The 26,216-nt window shown below is 35.9% G+C and overlaps 1 protein-coding gene across 1 annotated transcript in view; it reads right to left on the bottom strand.

Annotated features, from left to right (window-relative positions):
• Window positions 1–19,055, bottom strand: part of EPRS1 (glutamyl-prolyl-tRNA synthetase 1) — a 71,624-nt gene extending 52,569 nt beyond the window's left edge. Inside the window, exons 1-9 of the mRNA XM_079108116.1 lie at window positions 18,862–19,055; window positions 14,382–14,466; window positions 12,505–12,604; window positions 11,289–11,445; window positions 9,409–9,548; window positions 8,498–8,592; window positions 4,642–4,768; window positions 3,759–3,951; window positions 2,072–2,243 (exon numbers count right to left, since the gene is read on the bottom strand). Coding sequence (XP_078964242.1) covers window positions 2,072–2,243; window positions 3,759–3,951; window positions 4,642–4,768; window positions 8,498–8,592; window positions 9,409–9,548; window positions 11,289–11,445; window positions 12,505–12,604; window positions 14,382–14,466; window positions 18,862–18,907 — 1,115 coding nt within the window. The 5' untranslated portion in view covers window positions 18,908–19,055. The remainder of the gene's footprint in view (window positions 1–2,071; window positions 2,244–3,758; window positions 3,952–4,641; window positions 4,769–8,497; window positions 8,593–9,408; window positions 9,549–11,288; window positions 11,446–12,504; window positions 12,605–14,381; window positions 14,467–18,861) is intronic.
• Window positions 19,056–26,216: the final 7,161 nt, after the last annotated feature.

Genomic DNA, 26,216 nt, shown 5'->3' with positions numbered 1-26,216 from the left:
TATTTTATCCTCACAAAAAAAAATTTATAAACAGCAATACTAATCTAAAACATAGCAGTTTCTTAAAAACGAACATTTATGACTCAAAAGTGAACATATTTATGACTCATAACTCAACGTATATCAAAACGTTATCAGCTTTTGAAAACCGTGGTCTGTTGGGTACAGTGGTACAGGCCTGTAATTTCTTCCACAGGTTGAAGCAGGAGGATTACAAGTTTGAGGCCTGCCTTGGCAATTTAGTGAGTACCTATTTCAAAATAAAAAGACCGGGGAATGTAGCTCAATGTCAAAGTGCCCTGGGTTTAATCTCCAATACTGGGGGAGATGGAAGATAAGTCAGTGACCCATTCAACTTTCAAATAAAAAGCAAATTTGTTATTTAATACACATTTGGGTATTGGCTTGGCAAATTCTATAATCATATTTCTGTAATGGCCAACATAAAAATGGTGGAAATCAATATGCAATACTATAATAGTTTTGAAGAAATTTAGTTTTCGAATATTTTTTAATAATCCCTGTAAAGGTCTTAACAGTGATATGGTTAAGTGTATTCAAGAATAGTATTTTAGGGCTAGGGTTGTACCCCACAGAGCCCTGGGTTCAATCCCCACCACCACATACACACCCACTCCAACAAGAACAAAACTCACAACAACAAAAAAGGAGTAGAACAGTGTTTTACAAGTTAAAAAAAAAAAAAAGAGAGAAAAGAAAGAAAATTAGGTTAATTACCATTCTGTTTAAAATGGAATAGCCTTAAAAACAATCTCTGCTTAAAATAATGTATGTGACAGAATAAAACTCAACTTTTAAAGATACATTACTGTCTTCTAATTTTAAGACAACTTAAGAAACTACTACATTTTACTTTGCAATTATTTGACACTGAAAATGTATATCTAGATCCACTTTCCCAAGTGTTTACTTACTAAAACTTAGGAGCAATCACCCTAATAAAAAGAACAAATGTACATAACAACACACCTAAGTGTTTGTCTATATATGGAGACATACCTGCATCCACAAGTTTATTAAATAAAGTCACATTAACTAATCAGATAAATCATTCACATCCACTACGAAATCATAATTTGGGTTGGAGTTGTGGCTCAGTGGTGGAGTGCTTTGCCTAGCACACGTGAGGCACTGGGTTTGATACTCAGCACCATATAAAAAAATAAATAAAATGAAGTTTACTGTGTTCACCTAAAACTAAAAAAATTTTTTTAAAAAAAAAAAAAGGAAAGTAAAATTCAGCATCTATACATAGTAGGTCTTCTTAAAGTTTAAGAAAACACATTCTATGGTTTACTTTGTAAATAAGTTTTTTGAGGGGGAGGGTAGTCCATTTAAATCTCAGTGGAAGAGCACTGACCTAATATGTACAAAAATGTACAAAGCCCTGGATTCCATCCCTAGCATGGGGGTGCGGGAGGTGGGGCACAGGATGGGATGGACATACCCCCCTCCCCACACACACACACATAAAAAAAACCTATTGCCTTTAAACCTACACAGTAAAAATAATAAAAGCTTGAAAAAAATTATTTTCTTGCATTGTTCATATTTCTGTATATATTTGAAAAAAATTTTTTGTAGTTGTAGATGGACAGAATACCTTTATTCTATGTGTTTATTTTTAATGTGATGCTAAGAATCAAATTCAGTGCCTCACACGTGCCTCGTAAGCACACTGCTACTGAGTTACAGCCCCAAACCCTCTATATATTTTTATACCATCACTTTTCTGAGTCAACGTATGCCCAGCAAAATCAGAATTACAGAAAGAGAAAAGTTCTTCATCTAAAGACATACACCACTGTACACCTACCTAATCGATACATAAAAAGCAAATTTAGGCAGACTCAACAACTTTTATAAATGAAAGTGATCTATGATATAACCTTAACTGACAAGTGAGCCTTTACAGATGGCTTGCCAATTAATCTGTGGATGAGCAAATATCCTGATTTCCTAACTATTCTGAATTTACTCCATGTGTTTAGGGAGGATCAGTGCAAAATCAAGAAGGCTATCTAGCATCTGGAAAGAGATTGTGACTTACTTGTATTTATTCCCAGTTCTTGGATGTGGTTGAATTTTGCAGCGATAAAGAGTTGGGTCCCTCATGCAACCATTGTTACTACTCATGTCAATTTTTGCTCGTAAACAACAGGACTGACCAAACTGGCTCCCTTTTTTCATTTCTTCCCACATCTGTAGATTCTTCTCAACAGCTATAAAATGATAGTTATATTACATTTTATATAATACATTAATATTAACTTGGTTGAAATTATTTTGCAATCAATGCAAATTTTCATTTTATATTGTAAACATGCTCCATTAGTTTAAAACACTCTAACAGTTAAAATATCTGACACCAAGAACATTTCCTTATGAAACATATCTGACAAAACAGAAAATACACTCTAAATATGTTGAAAGGATAAAGTCAACCCATTTCACTGATGTGGCAATAAATAAAGGGTAAGAGGAGAGGATTTTCTAAAAGTTTCTTTCATTTGATATTTCCCATTTTCCCATTATGGCACAACTGATCAAGCCTTTCTCTTCTCCCCCGCCCAAACTTAACACTGTGCCTTTAAAGTAGAAGCATTCTCTTCCTTTGCCGCCTCATGCCCAGGGGACAGAGCAGTTTGGCCTGGCCCTTGGGGCCCACAGGCGTTGGCGCTGCAGCCCGTGCCCGTCTGAAGAACACGGCTCGGGCTGAGAGCCTGAGCCCGTGGGCTCCCTGTAAGTCCCTTCAGTCATCCCAATGAGAAGCAGGAAACTCTTGGATCCGAGAAAACAAGAGATGACAGAAAAAAATGATACAAGAAAGAAGAAATTTTAATTCCACAAAAAAGGACTCTATATCTCGAGTGACTATAGTACTACCTATATCAGGATATTGAAACCTGCCCCCTGTAACTATAAGAAAGAAATAACCCTTCTTAAATAACCCTTCTTGCTGGAAGCTTCTGAAGACAGACAATTTTACCTGCACTCAAGAATCAAAATAGATTCAAAAGTCCAGTTAACATTCTTTGAAAATGAAAATAAACGAGGCTTACTATAATATTTGAATTTACTATACTTTCCAAATGTGACACTCAAGATTTAAACATACTGTAGAAGTTCTGGCAACATAATTACATAATGAAAACAGCCCAATTTAGAAGCTCAGGACACAAGTTTTGAATAAGAAAGGTATGCTCATTAGTCATGTGATATTTCAGAGATACAGGGTAACACTAAGCTTATATTTTATACTCACATGTATCCACATGCTGAGAGGAAGACCTGGGTGCTAAAAGCATTACCATCAAACATTTTAGAAATGGTAACAGTTTTGTCCCTGAGTTCAATCAGGGTCAGAGTCAGCACCATCAAAAAAAAAAAAAGTATCTACAAATGTTAATTATTTAAATTAAAAGAACTATAGAATATTGCAGAAGGAATCCTTCAAATAAAATAAATGCAATGCAAATGACTGAATACAGTAAGAAAGATATTAAGGACATGGATACTTCATATGCAACTGCGATGCTAATAAAAGAGTAAGACTATAAAGATGTAAGACTATAAAGATGATGAAGAAAAAAGATTTCTAAGAGATTAATCAATTATAAATCATAATCTCAAAAGGATTTTAAACTAGTATGGTTCACACACAAAAAATTGTGTACTACTAAAGAAGCATAATAAAGGAATATCAATTAAAATATAAGACACTAAATGTGCCTTACAGTTTTTTCTATGTTTGGACTCTATCCTCTGTTCACGTTCTGCTTTCATCTGCTCAGCAGGAGTATCATCCACATAAGCCTTCCCTTCTTGAATTAGCTTCTCTGCATATTTCATTATAGTTTCAAAATGATCTGAGGTATAAGTAAATTGATCTGGTTTGATATGTAACAATGCAACATCTTCCAAGATAACCTGCAATAAGAAACCAAAATAACCATTAGTACATCTTGCACTTTCTTGTGTATTTTCAATCCTTGATACTGCATTCTGAGCACATGTCAAAAAACACCATCAGTCTTTAACAGCCTGGAATGGTTGTGGAAATTGTATGATAACAGGTCAGAAAAGAAAAAAAAGAGAGATAGATATTCATTATATGATCTTCCAAATTTCCAGTTGGGAAAGCTGATCTCATGATGGAGCTTTCCATTTACTCTGGAAAAGCTGGTTGTTATTGGTTATACTGACAGTCATTTGCCCCCTCTGTAGTTCTTCTGAATGAAGATGATATAAGAGGCTAGAAAACACCTTTTCCAATACCTATTTAGTGTTTCTTTAACTCATAAACTTAAGATTATATGACCAAAAAAAGAAAAAAAAGATTATATGACAAAAAGGAAACCTGCCTCCAATGAAACTGGTACTCACAGGAAAATATAGCACATAGATAAATTCTACAATAATTGGAGAAGAGAAAAATAAATTAAGTTTTTTGGTATGGGAGCTCAATATTTCTGGCTTAGGTCTTAGATAAGGACTATACAGATGAGAGGTAAAAAGGAGCTGTGAAACAAAATTTATGTTCATACCATAAAGGTATCAGGTCACCCTCTACTTTTAATTAACTTATCTGAAAAACAGGTCATCTACACTTTTAATTACCTTCTCAAAATCTTCCTTTTCTTTTTCAGGATTTGTGTCATCAAATCTCATGATCAGTTTCCCTTTAAAGTTAACCTGGTAGTGCTGGTTCAGAAGAGCAGCTTTTGCATGCCCAATGTGTAAGTAACTAAAACAAAAACATTTCACAAAGAAACTCATTAACAAGTTTTAACTAAATACTTAAACTTAACCTTTTTGAGGAGAACTAAACAAAAATCTTTCTAATTGGTACTTCAGTCATTTTATAAGAAGTACTATGATAGAAAATCTGACCCTAACAGAGACAAAAGACTGCAACATTTATAATCATAAGAAACTTCACATATAAAAGCTCACAAAGGGAAAGATATTTACAAACATTACAACCATAGGAAAATCTTTTTCTGTTTTTCAAGAGGAATGGTCATTCAGTTAGAAGAAAACTGCTTCCAAAACTGTTGCCAATACTTCCTGGTAGTGTATCTTTAATAAGACAGTTGCTATAGGGAACTGGATACCCACCTAATACCCACTAAAGAGTAGCACCTCTGACACTGTCACTGTCATGATGACTAAATCAGAAAGCATGAGAATTAGGAATCCAAAGAAAAGTCACTTTACTTCTCTAGGCTTTAGTTTTTTCAAACACCAGTAAAAAGATTTTAACTGAAGTGATATGAAAAGTCTAACCTAGCACCAACAGTCCATGAATCCAAATCTATGAAAATACCATTCTGTTCCTATAGAAGGCTGACAATAAGGAATCAGAGGCCTTGTTGATAATATTACATATCAATCTCCTCCTCTATCAATGTTATTGATAAAAAGCAACATCCTATACCACTTTTGTTAAAATACACTTAACTGGGCAGAAAACAAGGCATGAAGTAGTTTAAATAATTAGCTCTCAACAACTTTTATTAGTGTCAACTGATAATGCTAGCAGCGGTCACACTGTTTTATGACGGTTACTAATAACACAGTGTAGCTTTTATCTCAGTTGACATCCAATACAGGAGGGAAAAATGCAACCCCTTGTGTGTCTCTGCATTATTCTTTAAATCAGTCAATCTTTAAAAAAATTCATGCCACATTCCAGATCAATGGTTTAATTTCAGGAAGGGTTTATATGCAGAAGTTAATACAGACAAATACAATGCAGTGCATTTAGGGTTATTCAAGCCTTTGCGTATTAAAACAAAGAACTCTATGTGGTGGGCCAGATGAGTCCTTAGAACTACAAAAAAAGGATATCAGGGAAAAAACAATGAAATCCTAGTCTAGTCTAGTTAAGAACAATATATAAATATTGGTTCACTAGCTAAGACAAAAATGTATCATACTAACATAAAATGTTAACATTAGGGGAAACTGGGTATAACACATGTAGGAAGAACTTACTATACTATTTTTACAACTTTCTGTTCATGTAAACTATCCTAAAATAAAAATTTTACTTAAAGGACTATTGTGTGAACCCCTGCATTCAATCCCCAGTACTAAAAAATAAATAAGAAAACCCCCAAAAAAGACTATGAGTTTCCAGAAAGAAACAGAGATACTATGTGCAGTTCTCTTTGGGTGTGTTGCACTTCAATAAGAAGTCTAACAATCCCTATCCACTATTATTTGACAGTTAAAAGTGTTAGCTTTACATACGGAAATTAAAAAGGGGGATGAGAGGCTGGAGGTGAAATAGTTCCGAGCTCAGCATGCATGAGGCCCTGAGTTAGATCCTGACCACCAAAAAAAAAGGGGGGGGGGGCAACAAAATGAAAACATAGCTTAGGCTTAAATAACATTACATGACTCTGAAATAATGTGTGCCATTCTAACAATTCTGAAACCTCAAGAAAGTTAACAGGATTATAAAATATTCACAAAAAACTCAAATAATCAGCTCAAAAGAAAATCTGTGTCAGAATAGCTACAGAAAATGTATTAGTTAGTAGTGATGCTGAATTAGGATTCTATCACTCATAACAGACTCAAGCAACATGATTTTTAGTTGCATGGACTCTGAAGTCAGACGGTGTAGGTTTGACAAGTTACTAAAAACACTGTATGAACCACTTTTTGAAACCATTTGTAAAACAGATTATAACAGTGCATTCCTCACAGGGCTGGTTGGATTAATGAGTTATTTTATGTGAAATACTTGGTAGTATATGCACATATAGACAATATGTATGTAAAATATTTGGTATTATCTGCTATATACATGTTAGCTAAGAGTAAGACTAAAAGGCAAAGTCAAGCCTTCTGGCTTTCAAATAAGACACAACTCTTTAGCAGTAAAAGGGAATATGATCAAAATTATTAATATTAAGAAAAACTGAATTTTGATTTATATTTCAAATCTCTAAACTTCATTAGGCCTAGAGCATGGTCTCTGAGATTGACATAATTTAAATAAACATATTCATCCCTTCATGAAATAAACTATTAGGAATATTTTATATTGTTAAACACAAACAGCTCACTATTCCAAGAAATAACAATGATAGAAAATTTCTTTCCCTGTCAGTTTCTATTGCCTACATGTTCCATTTACCACAGGAGGGTAAGACTTTGGCTACAGACTACACAATCTGAAATTAAACTAAATTTGGGGGAAAAAATCATCTTAACAAAATACATAATACTTTCCAAAAGGTTAAGTTTCTAAGTAAGGCTAACAGCTTTAGTAAGACATATTTTATAATATAAATACCAATGGAAGGACTCTATTACCAAGCTTAACCAGTATGCTTCAAATTGGAATACAGGTCAGGTGCAGTGGTGCATGCCTGTAATCCTAACAGCTCAGGAGGATGAGGCAGGAGAATCACGAATTCAAAGACAGCCTCAGCGACTTAGTGAGGCCTTAAGAAACTCAGCGAGACCCTGTCTCTAAATAAAATATAAAATGGGCTGGGGACATGGTTCAGTGGTTAAGTATCCCTGGGTTCATTCACTCCCTGGTACCAAATAAAGAAAAAAAAAAAATTGGAATGCAGATATGCAGACAGAAATTCTCCTCAGCCTTAGGGAATGCCAGGCTAGGCCTGAGTCAGTCCCAGGCAGAAGCCAGCAACTAGAACAGTTTTTTCTCCCTAAATGAGCTATTCGAACATTATTTTCTGTGTGTGCCAAGAATTAAAGAGATTGAGAAATCTGCTAATAACAGAAAAAAATGGGTAGAAATGAAGAGTTCAGGACTATTCTTCATTTATTGGGGTGGAGGGGAAAGCTGCCACAACTTCTGCTAAACTAAAAGCATTGCTCAAATGCTCAGGATATAAATATAAATCCTTATTTAATAACTGCCCCCAATCTCAAAATACAAAAAAAAAAAAAAAAATTTAAATCTTCTTTTGTGGGTATTTTCTTGATTTATATTTAAAAATCTGGAAGACAGCTGAGTGTGGTGGCATATGCCTATAATCCCAGCTACTCAGAAGGCTGACACAGCAGAATCATAAATTCCAAACCAGCTTGGGCACTTGGTGACATCCTGTCTCAGAACAAAAACAAAAACAAGGTGGGCAATGGATATATCTCAGTGGTGGAGCACTCATATAGCATACACAAGGGCCTGGGTTTAATTCCCAGCACTGAAAATAAATTAAAAAAAAATAAATAAATTCTGGGATAAAATTAAAATGTCATCTATTACTGCAATAAAAACTACAAAATGACTATGAATTAAATAAATACTAGGTGTTAATAATTAAGAAGCCATAAAAATGTTAAGAAATGTTAAGTCCCACAATTAAAATACTACTTATGTCCTTCTATATCAACCTATCAACCTATCAATAAAACCATTTAATAACTGCTTTAAAGCTATTTCACTAAACATATTCAAGGATAAATATGAGTTGTATTTTCTTACCCACTAGCCTCTGGAGGAAACCTGACAGTAACCTTTCCCATCTCCGCACCAGGAAGCTCAATAAATTTCCCAACATCTTGTTTTTTCTCAGGTGCCTAAAAAATAGAACATTCACAACAACAAAAAGTTGTATGCTTAAATGTTTAAGAATACATCCATTCAAATACTCATGAACTATTATGTATCAGACATGACACTGGTTATGAGCAAAACGATAACTAATACACACACTATCCTTGCGCTTGAGGACTCAAAATCTGATGAAGGAAATAAATAAAACCAAACAAGCAATATCAACATGTACAGGGTGCCACTGGAACACTCAGCTGAAATTAACTAACAGTATCTAGGATCATCACAAAGTTTTAAAGGAAGGAAAAACCAAGCTAGACCTTAAAAAGTAAAAAAATAAGCAGACTCTGGAGGATTTTTTCCTACATATTCTGTGCCACATCGCCTTACAGAATCAACAAAAAGGCTCTGAAGAATCCCAGGACTCAATGGGCAATAGTTTAAGAACCTGAGAACAGAATTCGCAGGAGAAAAAAAGATGGCACAGTTGTAAAGTACTGGGAATGGGAGCTGGGATATAGCTTATTGGTAGAAGCATGAACAAGGCCCTGGGTTCAAGCACAAGCACAAAAATAAATAAATAAATAAATAAATAAGTAAATAAATAAATAAATAAGAGATGTTAGTTATATGGAGTTTGGATTGCCTAAGGAACATACATTGTATCATCACAATTTTTCAGACATATGAAGAGTAGGGCTTTACATAGTCGAATAAATGAAGTCAAACCAAGACAACAATGTTAGCTTCTACTTAGAAGCTTTATGAGCAGGAAAAACTATATTTTCAAACCTAGGGTCTCAGATAGACTGAAATATTAGCATTTAAAATAAGCTTACCACTCTAGTTTTGTTTGGAGAAACATCCCACTTGGTACCTACTGACTGGAAGGCCTGCTGGGCTTCAAGAAAGCCAAACCAGCGTTTTACATGAACTGGAGTTTTATTCTGTTTCAATTGTTCCTGCCATGCAGCATTTCCTAATAGCAAACATAATTTAATAAATCTGTGGATTCAATCCAAAATTCCAATCATGGTTAATTTAAATAAATGCAACTTAAAGTTGTGCTTCTATAATGTAGCTTTTAAAATATGGGTATACACAGAAATGGTTCCTCATACTTTAATATATATTACAGAATTCACAGAATTATGATGAATATTTTTTCAGTTAGATTCACTGAAGTTATCTAATATTAGATCTTTCCCTTATTCCCTCTACATATTCATTGTTAAAATGAACACTTCGTTTCACATTTAAAATTTTTAAGTATATCAACTGAAGAAAACAATAAAAATTAAGATGATCAAGAAATAGTTTGTTTCCTCAGTTATAACATCAAAAAAAGACAGTGATGGAAAATTTACTTAGCTCATTAGCATTAAAAAGCTACAATCATAACAGAATTACAGGAGAATGCTACATCTCCTTCACGAACATTAGGTCAAAATTTAAATTAGTTAAACGTCATAAACCTATACATGAAAAGTTCAGTCAAATTAGAAAAGACCTTCATTTTATGTTGGTTATTGTTGTAATAATTTAATTTTGAGAAAGTTTAAAGTACAAAAGAATAGAAAACATAAATAACAACTATGCATATATCATAACCCAAACATTTTGACCTATTTTATTCAGGTGTTTTTAAAAAAAAAACAAAATTCATTCCCCTTTGTATCTCATCAATCCCATTCTCCTTCCTCCCTACTTTGTGAATTTCTATTAAAGACACATAGCTAGACATTTGTAATCCCAGCAAACTGAAAGCCTGAGGCAGGAGAATCACAAGTTTGAGGTTAGCCTCAGCAATTTAAAGAGACCCTCAGCAACCTAAAAAGATCCTATCTAAAAATAAAAATAGGGCTGGGGATATAGCTCAGTTGGTAGAGTGCTTGCCTCGCAAGCATCAAGGCCCTGGGTTCAAATCCCCAGCACAGCAAAAATAAATAAAGAAATAAAGAACTGGGAATGTAGCTCAGTGTCCCTGGGTTCAATTTCTAGTACTACTATTTAATCCCATTTCAATTAATTATACTGATGATTTTGTTCATGGTTGTACAGATTGATAATAGTCTTCTAAGTAAATTAACACACCTTAAGCTTTAATAAATTGAAGACTCTCACAAATCATAATTACATCACCCTATGTCATCCTCAATAATCCATGTTTTCTCCCATACACAGTATACTTTTGCAAATCATGCTCACATGTCCCTATGTAATCATCTTGGCTTTTCTGTTGTCACTTATAACTACATAATCAAAATTTTATGTTTTAAAGGTTCTGACCACCTTCTGGCCTTGTTCCTGATGTGATCTCATGTCATGATAGCCAATCTAACTTCATTCATTATTTACAGTCCTACTAAGCAGTAAACACCTTTTTCAAATGAGAGACAAGTGTCCAGAGTAAAGTAATGGCTGAGGTAGGACAAGTGCTGATAGAAACGGGATGAGGGTTTCTTTAACAGGAACAAAGGCAACTTCAAAGGCAAGAGGGGTTAGTGAGACAGAAGACGACCCCCAAGGACCAAGTACAGGAGATTCCTATAATTGGACAGAAATAAGATGGAGCACTCAAATCTTAAAAGTACTTCCTAAACATATATGTACACATATAAAGAAACACAAAAATACATGTACTTTTCTAAAAAAAAAAAAAAAAAAAAAAAAAAGTTTAATGATTAAAACAGAATTTTTTGAGAGAAATTACTGATACCTTTTAGAGAAGCCCAAACACATAAATCTGCTAAGGTCATGGAATTTCCAACTAAGTATGTTCTCAGAGACAGGCAATGATTGAGCTCATTTATTGCAGAAGTGAACAAACTGCATGAACACAATTTTGTAGCACTAAATTCCAACCAGTGATCAACCTGTAAACATAGAGACAGAAAAGAAATATACCCCAAACTTAGAAAAAATGCTAGTTAACTTGAGCAACAGTACACTTGGATTCCTTAGTTTGAATCATATTTATCTCAAATTATAGAATCCATTATATGGATTCAATTCTGGATGCCTGGGATCTAAATGGCACTTAACAAGACCCTGTCTTTAAAACAAAAATGGGCTGGGGATGTGATTCAGTGGTTCAATCCCTGGTACAAAAACAAAACAAAACAAAAAGAATCTATCTTGTCCCCCAAAAATAAAAATAAAAAATGAAGTTATTAATAAAAACTTAAAAAAGACCTGAAAACTGGTAATAGGAAAGAGTAACCAACTTGAAACAACAAAAAAAGCAGTACTTAGTCTGTAGAATTTAAAAGTAAATAGTTAAAAAACATTCCTTGTATTTTAAACTTTATGACATTAAGAAGAATTAGAGTAGTATACAAATAAGGTGGAGGGAAAATGCACCTTCATAATGGAACTCCAAATTAATCACTTATGGCTACAATTAAAGAACATACTCAGAAAAGAAAATGGGATCCAAATTTGTATGTTACTTTTGGCAAATCTCTTAATTTTTCTAGGCTTGTTGCCTAACTTGTGGAGTAAAAAAGTTTATCAAAGTAAGAAAGATGATCTAGGAATTTAGGAAGATTTGATGTTCTAAATGCCAATAGAACATCTGGTATGGAATTAAACATTCAAACTTAAAAGCTATAAAAAGGATTTTTTTTTCTGAAAATAAAAATACAATAAGTATTCTTTAAGCTGATCCATAATGAACACTGTAGAATAATAGTGCATAATGCAGGTGGGGTGGCATGAGCCTGTAGTCCCAGCTACTTGGGAAGGTTGAGGGGGGAGGACTACTTGAGCACAGGACTGTGAAGCCAGTGTGGGCAACACAGCAAGACCTCATGACAAAAATAATTAAATAAGTAATAAAAATAATAGTACATAACAATGTATTAGAAGATGATAAGGCTCCCCAAAAATCAGAAGCATAAATGAAAAAACACAAAGAAATGTTCACTGTTTACCTCAGTATGCTCCATCAGATTAGTGCCATAGAGCCCAGATGTAGTTGCAACTCTAGCCAAGTAGCGAAGTATGGAGTTTATGTCTGTGAATACCACATTTCTACAAAAAAAAGAATACGATAAAATACTATGGTTGCTCTCACAAATCAGTAAGTCATAAGACTTAATGAAACATAAAAATAGAAACCTTAAATATTTACATGTTGTTTTCTACTACAGCAAAACAAAAAAATCTGTTCATTTGTTTTTTTACACTGTTTCTATCAAGTTCTGAAATACCCAGCTAAATCTATAAATTCACTTTAGAAAAGGCTCTATATGATGCATCATCTTTCTCATTTTTAGTTTCTACATTCAACAAATTGTTTTGTGGTGAAATATGAAAATAATTGGGATATGGAGGGAAAAAATGATTTAAAATAAATCAAGGCAGGATGGGGATGTGACTCAGTGGTAGAGTACCTGTCTCTTATGCATGAGGATCTGGGTTCCCCACCACTACCATGAAGAAGATAAGATAAATCAAGGCAAAGAAGCCAAGAATACACTGCCATAAATAGGCTATTGTCAATTTTATGGTAAAGAAGGCAAATCAAACCCCATTGCAACCAGGCACAGAAGTGTGCACCTATAGTTTCAGCTACTCAGGAGGCTAAGACAGGAGGATTACTTGAGTCCACAATTTTGAGGGCAGCCTGAGCAACATAGACAGATTCCATCTTAAAAAAGCAAAACCTACTACAAGGTAAAATTCTACTTTTTAATTTATTTTTGCAGTATTGGGGACTAAATCCATAACCTCCCACAGTGAGTTACAGCCCCAGCCCTTTTTGAGAAAGTGTGTGTGTGTGTGTGTGTGTGTGTGTGTGTGTGTGTGTGAGAGAGAGAGAGAGAGAGAGAGAGAGAGAGAGAGAGAGAGAGAGACACACACTAAGGACTGAAACCAGGGCACTTTACCATTGAGCTACATTTCTAGCCTTATTTTTACTTTGAGACAAGGTCTCCATAAGTTGCTGAGTCTGGTCTCAAAACGTGGATCATCCTGCCCCAAGACCCTGGAATTGCAAGTGTGGATCACAATGCCTGGCAAAAATTACTTTTTTTTCTAGTTGTCGATGGACCTGAAATTTTAGAAGCTAGGGGCTGAGGGTGTAGCTGAGTGGTACAGTGCTCATCTAACATGCCCAAGGCCCTAGGTTGATCCCCAGCACTGCAAGGAAAAAAATTAGAAGCTGGAAAGCAGATGGATTTAGTAGACCTGAAAAAATTAAATCTTAAGTGGACAAAGTTGAAAACTAAAATTTAAAGTCCACAAAAAACTTGAGAATCAAGAAAAACAGGTATCCTTGGATGTGAGAATGAACTGGGGCTAATAAGGCTTAGCTGAAAGTCCCAAACTGAACATATAGCTTAGTAAAAGTTCACTTTTCTAGCATGCTTGAGGTCCTGGACTGAATTCCCCACATCACAGAAAAAGAAAAAGAAATTCTTCATAAGTCTTTTTTTTTTTTTTTCCCTTTCCCAGAGATGCCAACATTTTACACTGTGGACTTATCAATCAACTTTTTTTCTCATTATTATTGATTTTCAATATTTCTAATTTTCCATCAGAATAATTATAAGAATTTTAAAGCCTTAAATATAAATCTTTCTGAACATTTCCATTTTTATAAAATTTCTTTTAAACAGATATAAGTGTAATCAGCTAGCTGACAAGCATAATTCTCTGGCTACTGTTCCCTGAGAATGACAAAGCATACTTCTCTCTAGGAACAAAACCTAACCTACCTAATTAGCAAGTAAAACAAGCAGACAACATTTAATGCTGAATATTTTTAAAATGCTGTTCAGTACTAAAAATAGAAGAAAGCACTTACTCAGAAACACGAAGAATATTTTCTTTCCCTTCTTCAACAGAAATGCTGACATCACCTTTCACATGTTCTACCGCCAGCAAAGCTTCTAAAAATGATAGGATGAAAAGATTTATTTCTCTTTAAAAACAATGCAGTATTTATACTTTGAATCATAAAGCAATAGGGATGAGTCAACAAACTAATTTTAAGTCCTGCAAGGAGTAACCTTTTTTTCCCAGTAGGCTATAGAGAGCAAATCTAGTCTTTCGTCTTAGAGAAAGAACAAATTAGAATCTATCATTAATGCAGTCCATTTGCTTCTGGATGTGCTCGGGTTTTGATTAGTAACAATGAAATTAATTTTTTCCTTTCTCAGATGATATTAGAATTGTGCCTAGTATAAAAGTCAATAGTATTTGACTGATTACTATGTGGTAGGTACTATACTAAGTGCTTTAGAATCATTACAATTTTTAATCTTTGTCATAACCTTAAGAAGTTGATACCATTATTTATAGAACAGAAGAGGAATTTGAAGCTCTGGGAGGTTAAAGAGTCGGTCTAATGTCCTTGGCTAAATACAGGGCAGTCAAGAGTTTAATGCAGACCTCAGTCCAGACCTCATATTCTACAACAGAGTTCTACGACCTCTCAACACATTTCACTAAATTGAATCACTAATCCTTTGTTCTTTAATTTGTTAAGATGAACAACTAGCATTCAAAAATCATTTCCAAATACCATCCTCCCTTGGAAATAGCACCAGGTCTGGAAAAATACAAAATTAACCTAGAAAATTTTGTTGTGCTAGAAATCAAGTGCTATTGTTTGACTGTCTGCCCCCTCTGAAACTTATGCTGAAATTTAGTAGCCACTATAACAATATCTAGAAGTAGGACCTATAAGAGGTATTTAGGTCAAGAGGCAATGTGGGAATGGGTTTGTTCTCTTCCAGGCTCTCTTTCTCAGCTCTTCTGCTGTGTTATGACACAGCAAGAAGGCCCTTGCCAAATGTATCCCCTTGACCATGGATTTCCCAGGCTCCAGAACTATGAGACAATAAACTTCTGTTCATTATAAATAATCCAGTCTGAGGCGTAGCTCAGTGGGATAACACTTTTGTAGAGTTGGCAAGACCTGGGTACCAGCACTGCAAAATACTACTAGCACTACTACTACTACTACTACTTGTAATAATAAAGTGATAAATTACATAGTCTGTGGTATTCTGCTATATAAGCACAAAACAGATTAAGACAAAAGGAATTATTCAGAGATGACCAAAAAGGGGAAGAGGGAATTTTCTGGAAGTGATAGAAATATTCTATATTACTGTTGTGGTGGTTTATACACTACATATATCACTGCATATTACATGACAATTTGTACTCTTAAAACTGGTGTTTTTAACTGTATGCAAATTATAACTCAACAAAACCAATTTTAAAATATAAAAATTTTTAAATTGAAAATGAAAATAATATAATACATTGAATTTATTTTGCTATGATTTTTAAAATGAGAATGCTCTTCTCACAGAAAAATATCAACTAACATATAAGAAATACCAACATGTAAATGAAATTATACCCTTTTTCTTTCTTGGTAGTAAAGGGGATAGAACCCAAGGTCTCCCACATGCTAGGCAAATGTTGTACCAGAGTTACACCCTCAGTCCTGTTAAAGGAATTGTAGAATCAAAAGGTCAACATTTGTCAACCATCATAATAATCAAGTTAGGCAGGAAACATTAATGACTGCTGAAACCAGCATGTAAGACTGAATGAAAAGAAGAATGCTTGCATGGTCCCATCGTTCTCCAATCAAAGTACCTGTTAATTAAAAGGGGAAAATTGCAATGGGGAAAGCTGGCAGATGCCGTCTTAAGTAATCACGGTTAGAATGATTAGTAATGGGAAAAATCAAATTCATGCACCAAATGATGGGCTGCAATGAAGAATGAGGAATCACTTCTGTAATAAAGAAAAAGGAATCAGTCCTGCCAAGGATGCACAGTGTGAAATCCAGCCACAAGGAAACATCAGACAATCTGATTTGGAGTTATTCTCAAAGAGGCTTACAATCTTTAAAGGGGTCAAACCTTTGAAAACCAATGGAAAAAACCTAACAAACTATTCGAGACTGAAAGAAATTAAGGAGGCATGACAACCAAGTACAAACAAAACCTGGTCCTGGATTTTGGTCCTTGTGCTATGGAAGATCCTACTAAAACAATCAGTGTTAGAACAAGAACATATATTAGATGTTAAGAATTCTATCAAGATGTATTTCTGGATTTAGATGGTTATAGGTCAAATGGAGAGATTCCTTCCTTTTGGGCAATGCACACTGGAATATTCTGGGGTGCTGATGCATCATATCTGCAGTATGCTCTCAGATAGTACAGGAAGAAAAGTTCTTTGTTCTGCATCTTCTTTAAAGTTTCAGATTATTTTAACACTAAAAAATAACATGTTAGACATACTAAAACAGGGAAATTCTAGCCATTCAACCCATCTTTTAAACTTTTCATCTAATTTTATTATTTAAAGATAAAATGTATCTGACTTGAGCCACTGAAAAGAATTAAATAAAAAACAAAAAATAGGGGAGGAACAAAAAGAAAAATAACATATATTGTATAAGTGGTCTATAGTCCAAAATAATAACACATTTCTTTAAAGTTCTCTTTCAGAATATTGACAGCAATGTGGTTCTGAATCCCATAATTCACTAAAGAAATAGATTGAATACCTTTAGGGTATACATCCTAAGTAACATTGGTAAAAACTGTACCTACTGGGCTGGGGTTGTGGCTCAGTGGTAGAGTGCTCGCCTAGCATGTGTGAGACCCTAGGTTCGATCCTCAGCACCACATAACAATAAAATGAAGATATTGTGTCCACCTACAACTAAAACAAAATATTTAAAAAGAAAACTATACCTACTTATCAATATCTAAATTGTCTAGAATGTTACCTACAGTCTTATTTGATTCTGGCAACCAACACTATATAGAAAACATTACCCCCTTGCTTTTTTGTGGAGATGGGGATTGAACCCAGGGCCTTGAGCATACTAGGCAAGCACTGTACTGCTGGGCCACATCCCCAGTCCCTACCCCCACTTCCTTAAATAAGGAAACTGTGGGAGACACTAAACAAGGAATATCAAGGTTCCACAACTAATAATTAGCAGCCAGTACTGAACTCAGGCTTCCAAGAACCAAATGTCTTTGCTCTCAACCATGAGGTCACATTGTCTAATACCAATTCAGCTCAAGACTCATATCTATTTCTTTTAGAGCTCATTCATTTGTTGTGAGGTTGGCCCACAATTACTGAAACCAATATACTAAAATGTTATCATTTTTAATATTTAAAATGGTTATGTTTTTTAGGGCTAGAGGTGTAGGCCACTGCCTAGCATGCAGGAGGCCCTGTGTCCAATCTTTAGCACCACAAAAACAAAACAGCGTTCAAATAAACTTAGAACACCACCAAAGTTGAGAAAATAATGAATAATTTCATGAGCCCCATGTGGCTTCTTTGAACATTAGAAAGTACTTGTGTGGAGGAGGGGACAGAGCTCATTGGTAGATCATTTGCCTCGCATGTGCAAAATCCTGGGTTCAAACACCAGAACCACAAAAAAAAGTACTAGTGGATGTATATTATACATGCACATTAAAAAATAACATCAATAAAGTACTTAAAATTCTTTTGTGTAATTTCTCAAAGTAATGAAATAGTAAGCTTACCAGGTAGTAAACAGTAAGCTATTTACCCACAGTAAGCTATTTACCCACAGTAACCTTGGCCACGTTGAAAAAGCAATTTCAATTTCAACTTAAGATGTATCAAGGTGACAGGTCTGACGTTTACTCTGACATTTACTACATCCACAGGGTGTGCAGCAACCCCATCAATACGCAGCGAATCTGTTTTTAGCAATTATCTCTTTACCACTTTTAAATAAAAATAAACGCAACTTCAATTAAAACCCTATATGCTAATAGGGCGGTCTACTTTTTTCATTTTGAACCTGACAAACGTAAAATGTAAACTGAATTCAAGATCTTTTAAGATGACCAGAGTAGAGAGAGAAAATGCTACAAGGGAAGTGAGGATAAGTTCTAAGGTGTTATTTCCACGATCAGTTTTTGGTCCGTAGAGGAAAGCATTTCAAAAAGGGAGAAGAAAACTGGCTTAAAGTCATCTCTCTGAGGAAAGGTGGTCCGAAAGTCAGGGTTGCCCGTCCCAGGCTCACACCGCGCTTCCCTCCACGCCCTGGAAACTGTTGTCTTCCGCAGCAGATGCCCCCGCCAAGGTGCAGAAGGCGAAAGGCGCGGGGCCTACTCCCCTGTAGATCGGGGAAAAGGGCAGGCCCATCCTCCCAGGCCGTGACCGCCACTGCGCCAAGCCGGGGCGCAGCGATGTTCCTTGCCCCGCACCCTCCCCGGCTGATGCAACCCACACGGTCGGCAGACTCAGTCTCTTACCCAGGGGGGGATCTCCTGAATTCACGGTGAGACAGAGCGTCGCCATCTCCGCGGGTCGCTTAGTATACCTGTCAGTCTGCCTGCCTGTCTGGCGCCCCGAAGATCCACGACCGGCTGAAAACCGGAGGATGCAACGTGTGCACGCGCCCGACGCCGCCGCAGCCTCCGCCTCGCCCCCTTGCCGCGACCAATGCCGTCATCGCGCACGCCGTTGTGCGTCATCATGGTGCGCCGTCACCACCTTCGCCCTCCGCGAGGGCTCCAGGTCCTCAGTTCCCCGTCCCTCCGCCTCTAGTCAGTAGAACCTACGTGGCTTTCCACGCCGCCGCTGTCGAAAATACTCTGAAGTGGACGGAACTTTACGACACTTCGCAAAAGAAAAACTGCAAGGTTGTCAGACCGTTTCTACTGCGGATTGGGCGTTTGTGTGCAGCACTTGGCAGAATGTGTACTGTGTATTGTAAATTAAAATGTGCTGTATGCCAATACACAGTAACTAAGTCCTGGAAGAATACTTACAAAATGATAGCCACGGTTATGCTGGTATTGGGGGAAACTTCTCTAATGTTTTCTCGCCTTTTTTTTTTTTGCGGTGCTGGGGATCGAACCCAGGGTCTCGTGCTTACAAGGCAAGCACGACTGAGCTATCTCCCCAGCCCTATAAGTTATTTTTTTGTTTGTTTTGTTTTTGTAGTGCTGAGAATCGAACCCATGGCCTTGTGCTTGCAAGGCAAACACTTTACTGACTGAGCTATCTCCCCAGCCCCTTCGCTATTTTTATCAAGAGAAACATAGTTTAAAAGTTATTGTATATTCCAGAATATATAATGATTAATTAACAAAAATTTATTTGGATCATACCTTGTCTTAACAAGGCTTAAATTTTCCTAAGAAGTGAATAAATTATCCCATGTACTGAAAGCAGAAAGAAAACAGTAAGACATAGTGTTCATTATGATCATTCAGTGCTCCAATGATACAACTGTTTTACAATATAATATTTGGAATGTGGACATTACTAAAAGACTACATTGCCAACTGTAATAGAAAAAGGAAGGCTTAAAAGTTTAGAAAACAAAGTCTCTGCTAACCATGTTATATATAAACCAACCTTGAAAGACTTTTAAGCAAAACTGTTAGAGCTGGGGGAATATATCAGCAGTAAAGTACTTGAAGCAAAACAAAACTGCTGCCCCAGTTTGGCTCGCTTTTGAGTGGACTGTACAAGCATACCTTTCAGAAGGTCATCTGAATCTTCCTGTGTGTGTGTGTGTGTGAAGAGATCTCTAGACATTGTCCAAGGGCTGGTGTTCAAACTCAAGGGCCTTATGTTAATTCTCAAAACCATCTCAACTAATTCCCACTCTCGCTTTCTCTTTAAAAAATTATATATATATATGTATATATGTATATGTATGTATTCGATGAACCTGTATTTTATTTATTTTTATTTGGTGTTGAGAATCAAATCCAGTGCTTCACACATGCTAGATGAGCACTCTACCACTGAGCCACAACCCCAGTCCGTCCATTTCTCTGAATGTAACCATGGTCCGCTTTATGCTTTGAATACAGTCCTTGATGCTCTGCCACTGCAACTTATTTTTTTAAAGGACACGTTTCTCTTCTCTCCCTGCTCCTCCCTAATCTCTCTTCCTCCCTAATCTTAGGGGATTACCTTTCTTCCCCATCCTAGGCAGAGTTTTATGTTGTGGAGCACACACCTACAGGAATGAAGTAATTCAGACTTTGGTGATGGCACTGAAGATCTCAGAAATAACTATCTCCCAAGTAAACAAGTGAATTACAACTTGGAATATAGCCTTTGAATCACCTCTTTTAAAACAAAAACAAACCCTGATGCCTGGGATGGGCAGAAGAACAGCCTCTTAGGACAAGAGTCCCCTGTGCTTCTCCTTTGTAGTAAAGCAATAAAACATCTTCCTTTTTCTCAAAACCTTGTCCTTGTTATTGTATTGGCATTGGAGACAAGGACTGAGTTTTCAGTAACATTAATCTCTCCTAAACGTCCTTGTTTTCACTAGGGAGTGCCTCTTAGAGTATATCTAACTTCCATGAGACTTGAGTGTTTAATACTACTATAAAGGCTTTACCTACATCTATCCCTTGAACCCACTACCAAAGATGACTCTTTATATGCAGCCAGCTCCACAGTTGGCAAGGTCTCTGCATCAGAGCAAGTTCTTTCCCTTCCCTCCACTCCCTTCCTATCAAAATCTCCAGAAATGGAATCCTTAAACTCACGTTCTTCAAGTTCTCCAAGGGATTCTGTACACACCAAAACTTGCCTTTCTACCTTTCTTTGTTGAAATTATTTTTTGCACACTCTGCCAGCTCTTAAGATTCTTATTTGTTGAAAAAATGTTTTACACATCATCAGACTCCTCACAATGCCTACTAGCAGGTGCTGAAGATTCTTCCTACTTTATCATAATTGGTTATGAGGAACAGACCACAGCCTGTATTTATGTGAAGAGAAAAGCTATAAAAAATTTACTTTGTAAAATGGAATTAAAAATTTAGAACCAATGGAAATAAATTTGCATCATCTTTTACCTTAGAATATGATTCAGGTGTTCTTGAACTTTGTGTTAATTCTTAGAATAAAGAATGAATTAAATATTGAATATTTACATTTGTTGTTTGAGTTTTCCCAAGCAGAAATGACAAGCTGGAACTCTGAGCCAGGGCCTAAAAAAAGCTGTGCTTGTGGAAAGCACTGCCACAGTGCCTGGATACTGTAAAGCATAAGATTTTCCATAGTTTTGCCTCTTATGATTCACTAAATAGAATCAATTTTACTTATTCCCTTTTGAAGTAAATGCTCTTTTGTTTGCTTGCTCTTCCAGCTGCTGGTTTTAAGAGACATTATAACCAGGAACAAGAGAGTCTTGCAAAATGGAAGATAAAGTCACTTGGACTCAGTAAGCTTATATTGTGCTTATTTACATATATCCTCTTCTTGTTCTGAGAAGGATTTAATCCATTTTATATAGAAATGTAATAAAATAAAAATCATTTTAATTCAAGAAGGAAGACAATATAAAAGGTGACACAAAAAAGCTAGAGCACTTTTTATCATTATATTACTAGTCCCTATTAATTGTACATATTAATGGGTTTCATTGTGACATTAATATACATGTATGACATGCTTTGACTGTACTCACCCTCCCTACTACCTTGTCCTTATGTACCACATTAAAAGCTGGGGGTGTAGCTGAGCACTAGAGCATTTGCCTACCATGTGCAAGGCCTTGGGCTCAATCCCTAGCACCACAAAAAAGAAATTGTTTCTTTATAATTAATGTATTATTATTATTGGTCTCTTCAATAGGTGATTTGTTTTCAATTAGAAAATAGAAATTCAAATTAAGTCATTTATCTATTGCTGCTGACAAACCCTCCCAAATGTAGTGGCTTAAAGCAGTAACCATGTTTTTATATCTCATGTTTTTGTGGGTTAGGAATTTTGGTTATTTTCCACTAAGTAACCAACAGATGCTCCATGTGGGATGATGCAGGGTTACTTGGTGCTATTTAATTGAAGGCTGAAGTGGTTTAAGGTGCAAAAGGGAAAAATGGAAGCCTTGGCCCAGGTAGTTCCCTCTTTCTTTTCTTTTTTTTTTTTTTTTTCTTTTTTTTTTTTGCAGGTGTTATCTCCAGCATGGTAGACTTCTTATTGTGCTGGCTAGCTTCTTTGAGAATGGAAACTCCAAGTCTTCTCCTCACCTAGCATTGGAAGTCACACAGCTTCACTTTTACCAATTTCACTGTTTATAGGAAGCCATTTGTCTTAGTTAGATTTTTTGCTGCTGTGACTAAAAGATCTGACCAGCACAACTGAGGGAGAAAAAGTTTGAGGTCTCACAGTTTCAGAAGTCTCAGTCCATAGAAGGCTGGCTTCATTTTTCAGGGTTCTAAGGTGAGGCAGAACATCATGGCTGAAGAGTGTGGTGAAGGGAAGTGGCTCACATGGTGATCAGAAAGCAGAAAGAGAGGTCTCCACTTGCCATGCCCCCAATTCCCACCTCCTCCAGCCACACCCTACCACTTCAGTTACCACTCAATTAATCCCAGTCAGGGGATTAATTCTCTTTTTGGGTTAAGACTCTCACTCCCCAATCATTTCTCCTCTGAATCTTCTTGCATTGTCTCACATGTAAGCCCTTGGGGAACACCTCACCTCCAAACCATAACACCATTGTTTTGAACTGAGCTTCTGCACTAGGGTGGTATATGCTAGAATTACTATCTGTTAGCTAACTGGAAGAATCTGTGCTATTGCTGACACTTTTTGTTGCACATAAATACATGGGGATTGTATAAACCAGCTGCAAAAATTAATGAACAGATTACTCATTAAAATATGCAGACTCTTCATCTAACTGTTTGATCTACTTGAGTTCAGCTGGTTTGGTTCAAGGGGGTGGGTGCAAACCCTGGCTCCTTAGCCAGGGCCATATTCTAAACTCTTGATATAATCCTCTTTGTAGTTATAATATTAGTCTATCAGTATGTTACATTCTCTCAAAGAAAGTTTAAAATTTTGTATACAGCTTACTGTTGGAGATTAAGTGATCTCCTTTGGTTAGAATGACAAAAACTTAAAAGAAAGGGTAACTGAGAATAGCCCAGATGCCCTAAGTTTTGGTCACACTCTCACCTAGGTGAGAACCTCAGCTAAAGGGGGAACTTGTTAAATATAAATTAGAAGCCATTGTTTTGGATTAAGCTCCTGTACTGGTCTTCAAGATATCAGGCTAAAATCAGACTGGAGTCACCAAGGTGAAACTAAGCTTTTTATTTGATCTTCTGAGAAATCATAATGAGATAACAGCCAAATTTCCCGAACAGGCCAGTTGTAATTGGTATGATACTGAAGTTCCCTCTGCTTTAGTCCTTATACAAAGAGAGTAACCTGAAATAACTGATGTTAACTAATCAGTTATTTTCCTATTGTTACATTTCCCTATTCTACCTTACAAATAAAGTAACTTTTAAATTACCAGTCCAATTTTTTTGTTTCTGCTTTCTTCTGTGTCTAGCATGGCAGACTTTTTATATCTGTCTTTTCTATGTCTATAAAACCTATTTCTTTTGCTTAGCCCATTGGAACACTTACTCTCTTTTATGGAATGAGGTGTTACCTGATTGTAAAGTTGAAAACAAAGCCAATTAAGGGCCTTAAACTATAAAAGAAAAAAAAATTGTTGCTGGTTTCTTAGAGATAATCATTATCTAGTTAAGGAAAATTGCTTCTAAGGGTAGCAGTTTTAAAAAAAAAATCAAGAATGGCTATTTTAGCTTCTACTGAGGTTCAGATAATATCCCCCTTTTTTCTTTTTGTGTGCGGGGAATCAAATGCAGGTCCTTCCTTGCACATGCTAGGCAAGCATTGTATCACTGAGCTATACCTCCAGCCCAACACTTAAACTCGTTTAAGGCTATAGATCATTGGCCCCTACCTGCCTCCTTAATCTCATTTTATTATTTTTTAATTTATAAAGTAAAGTTTTATTTAGCTTACCTCAACTTGATTTTATAACTGTCTTTCCCCTGTTCATGTTACTTCTGCCACTGTGGTTTCCTTTCTGTTCTTTTTTCTTTCTTTTATCAGAGACGTGCTTGCCATTCCTATAAATTTTACCTCTTAACATGGCCAACTTCTTTTCATCCCTGTTATTAACTCAGATATCATTTCCACAAAGAAGACAGTCCTATTTTATCTAAAGGACTATCCATCAGACCATCCTCCCACCAGTCATCTTCCTGATTATTTTTAACCGTACTCCATAATCTAAAATAATTTTATTTACCTATTTATCATCTGTCTTTCTTCATCAGAACATGAGCTCAACTAAACAAGACTTACGGTCAATGTTACATTCACTGTTCAATGTTCAGCGCATAACATATTGCAAGTGCTCAATAAATACTTGTTGAATGTATGGATGGAGGTCAAGGTGAGAGGAAGCATGGTGCTCTGAGGGAAGTTCAAATGATTGAGCATGGCTGCAGTACAGTGATCAGAGTTGATGCTGGAGAAGGAAGATGCCTCACCATTAAGAGCTTCATATATCATTATTAGGAACTTGCTTTTTATCCTGAAGACAAAAGCAAGCCATAAAAGCTTTTAAGTGACAGTGTAGTATTACTAGATTTCATTTTTAAAAGTTCACTCTGGAAACAATGTGATAGATGGGTTGTAGAAGAGTTACAGTGCAGATAGATTTGTCTGGAGGATACCACAGTGATATAAGGAAGCAATCATGGGGTATGAGGGTACAAATGAATGTAGAGGCAACAGATATGAAGAGAGGATATAGATGCCCAAATATCTCACTTCGATAAGTTGTATTTTCATATAGAAGCCTGTAGAAAATACCTTTAAGTTATTCTTATACTGCATTTAGATTTTTTTTTCTCTTTCTCTTTTTTTTTATTTTCTTTTTACATAGGAAAGTTTGGTCAGATTCATTCCACTGTTCCTCCCTTTTCCTATTCTTCCTACCTCCTCCTCAATCCCCTTCCTCTACTCCACTAATCTCTCTTCTGTTTTCATGAAATTGCCACACACACACACACACACACACACACACACATACATTTTTTTTTTCTTACTTTGGTCTAGCTTCTGCATATGAGAAAAACTTTGGACCCTTGACATAGCATGATGCTCTCCAATTCCCTCCATTTCAGCAAATGTCATAATTTTATTCTTCTTTTTGATTGAGTAAAACTCCATTGTGTATATATAGCACATTTTCCTTTATCCATTTGTCTGTTGATGGACATCTAGGTTGGTTCCATAGCTTACTTTAAAATTTTTGATATTTGCACACATAAAAGTTTGTGTCTTTTATTAATTTTTAAAAGGAACTGCCCAATTTTTATTTGAGCTGGTAAATATTGAATATCAAAGTATATTTTTTTATAAACTGAAAGTCATTTTGTGTTCAGGTGAGTCTTTTTCCAAGGATTATTTTCTGTGCATCTAATGCATGGCTTTGTTAAAACTAAAATAAGCTTTGCCTTCTAGCCAGTTGGTCTCTGCCACATTTTTCTTTCCCCTCCAGTCCATTCTATTCATTACTCCCAGATTAATCTTCCTAAAACACTGCTTACTGAAAAAACTCACTGGAAACCTTAATTGACTCCCCATTTCTAGATGAATTGAACATAAACTTTTCACCTTAGTATTTAAAACCTATGACAGAACACGCCTTTGCAAACTTATGAGAACCCCTGGTAAGGACATCAGTACACCAGTGACTCTTCACTAGTGTCTACTAGTCAGACACCTCAAGGGGAGGACTGGCTGAAATCCCACT

This window comes from Sciurus vulgaris (genome assembly GCF_902686455.1).
Source record: "Sciurus vulgaris genome assembly, chromosome: 12".
In the NCBI taxonomy this organism is placed as follows: domain Eukaryota; kingdom Metazoa; phylum Chordata; class Mammalia; order Rodentia; family Sciuridae; genus Sciurus; species Sciurus vulgaris.
Note: the sequence above shows the minus strand (reverse complement) of the source record. Positions and strands in the feature narration are given on the sequence as shown.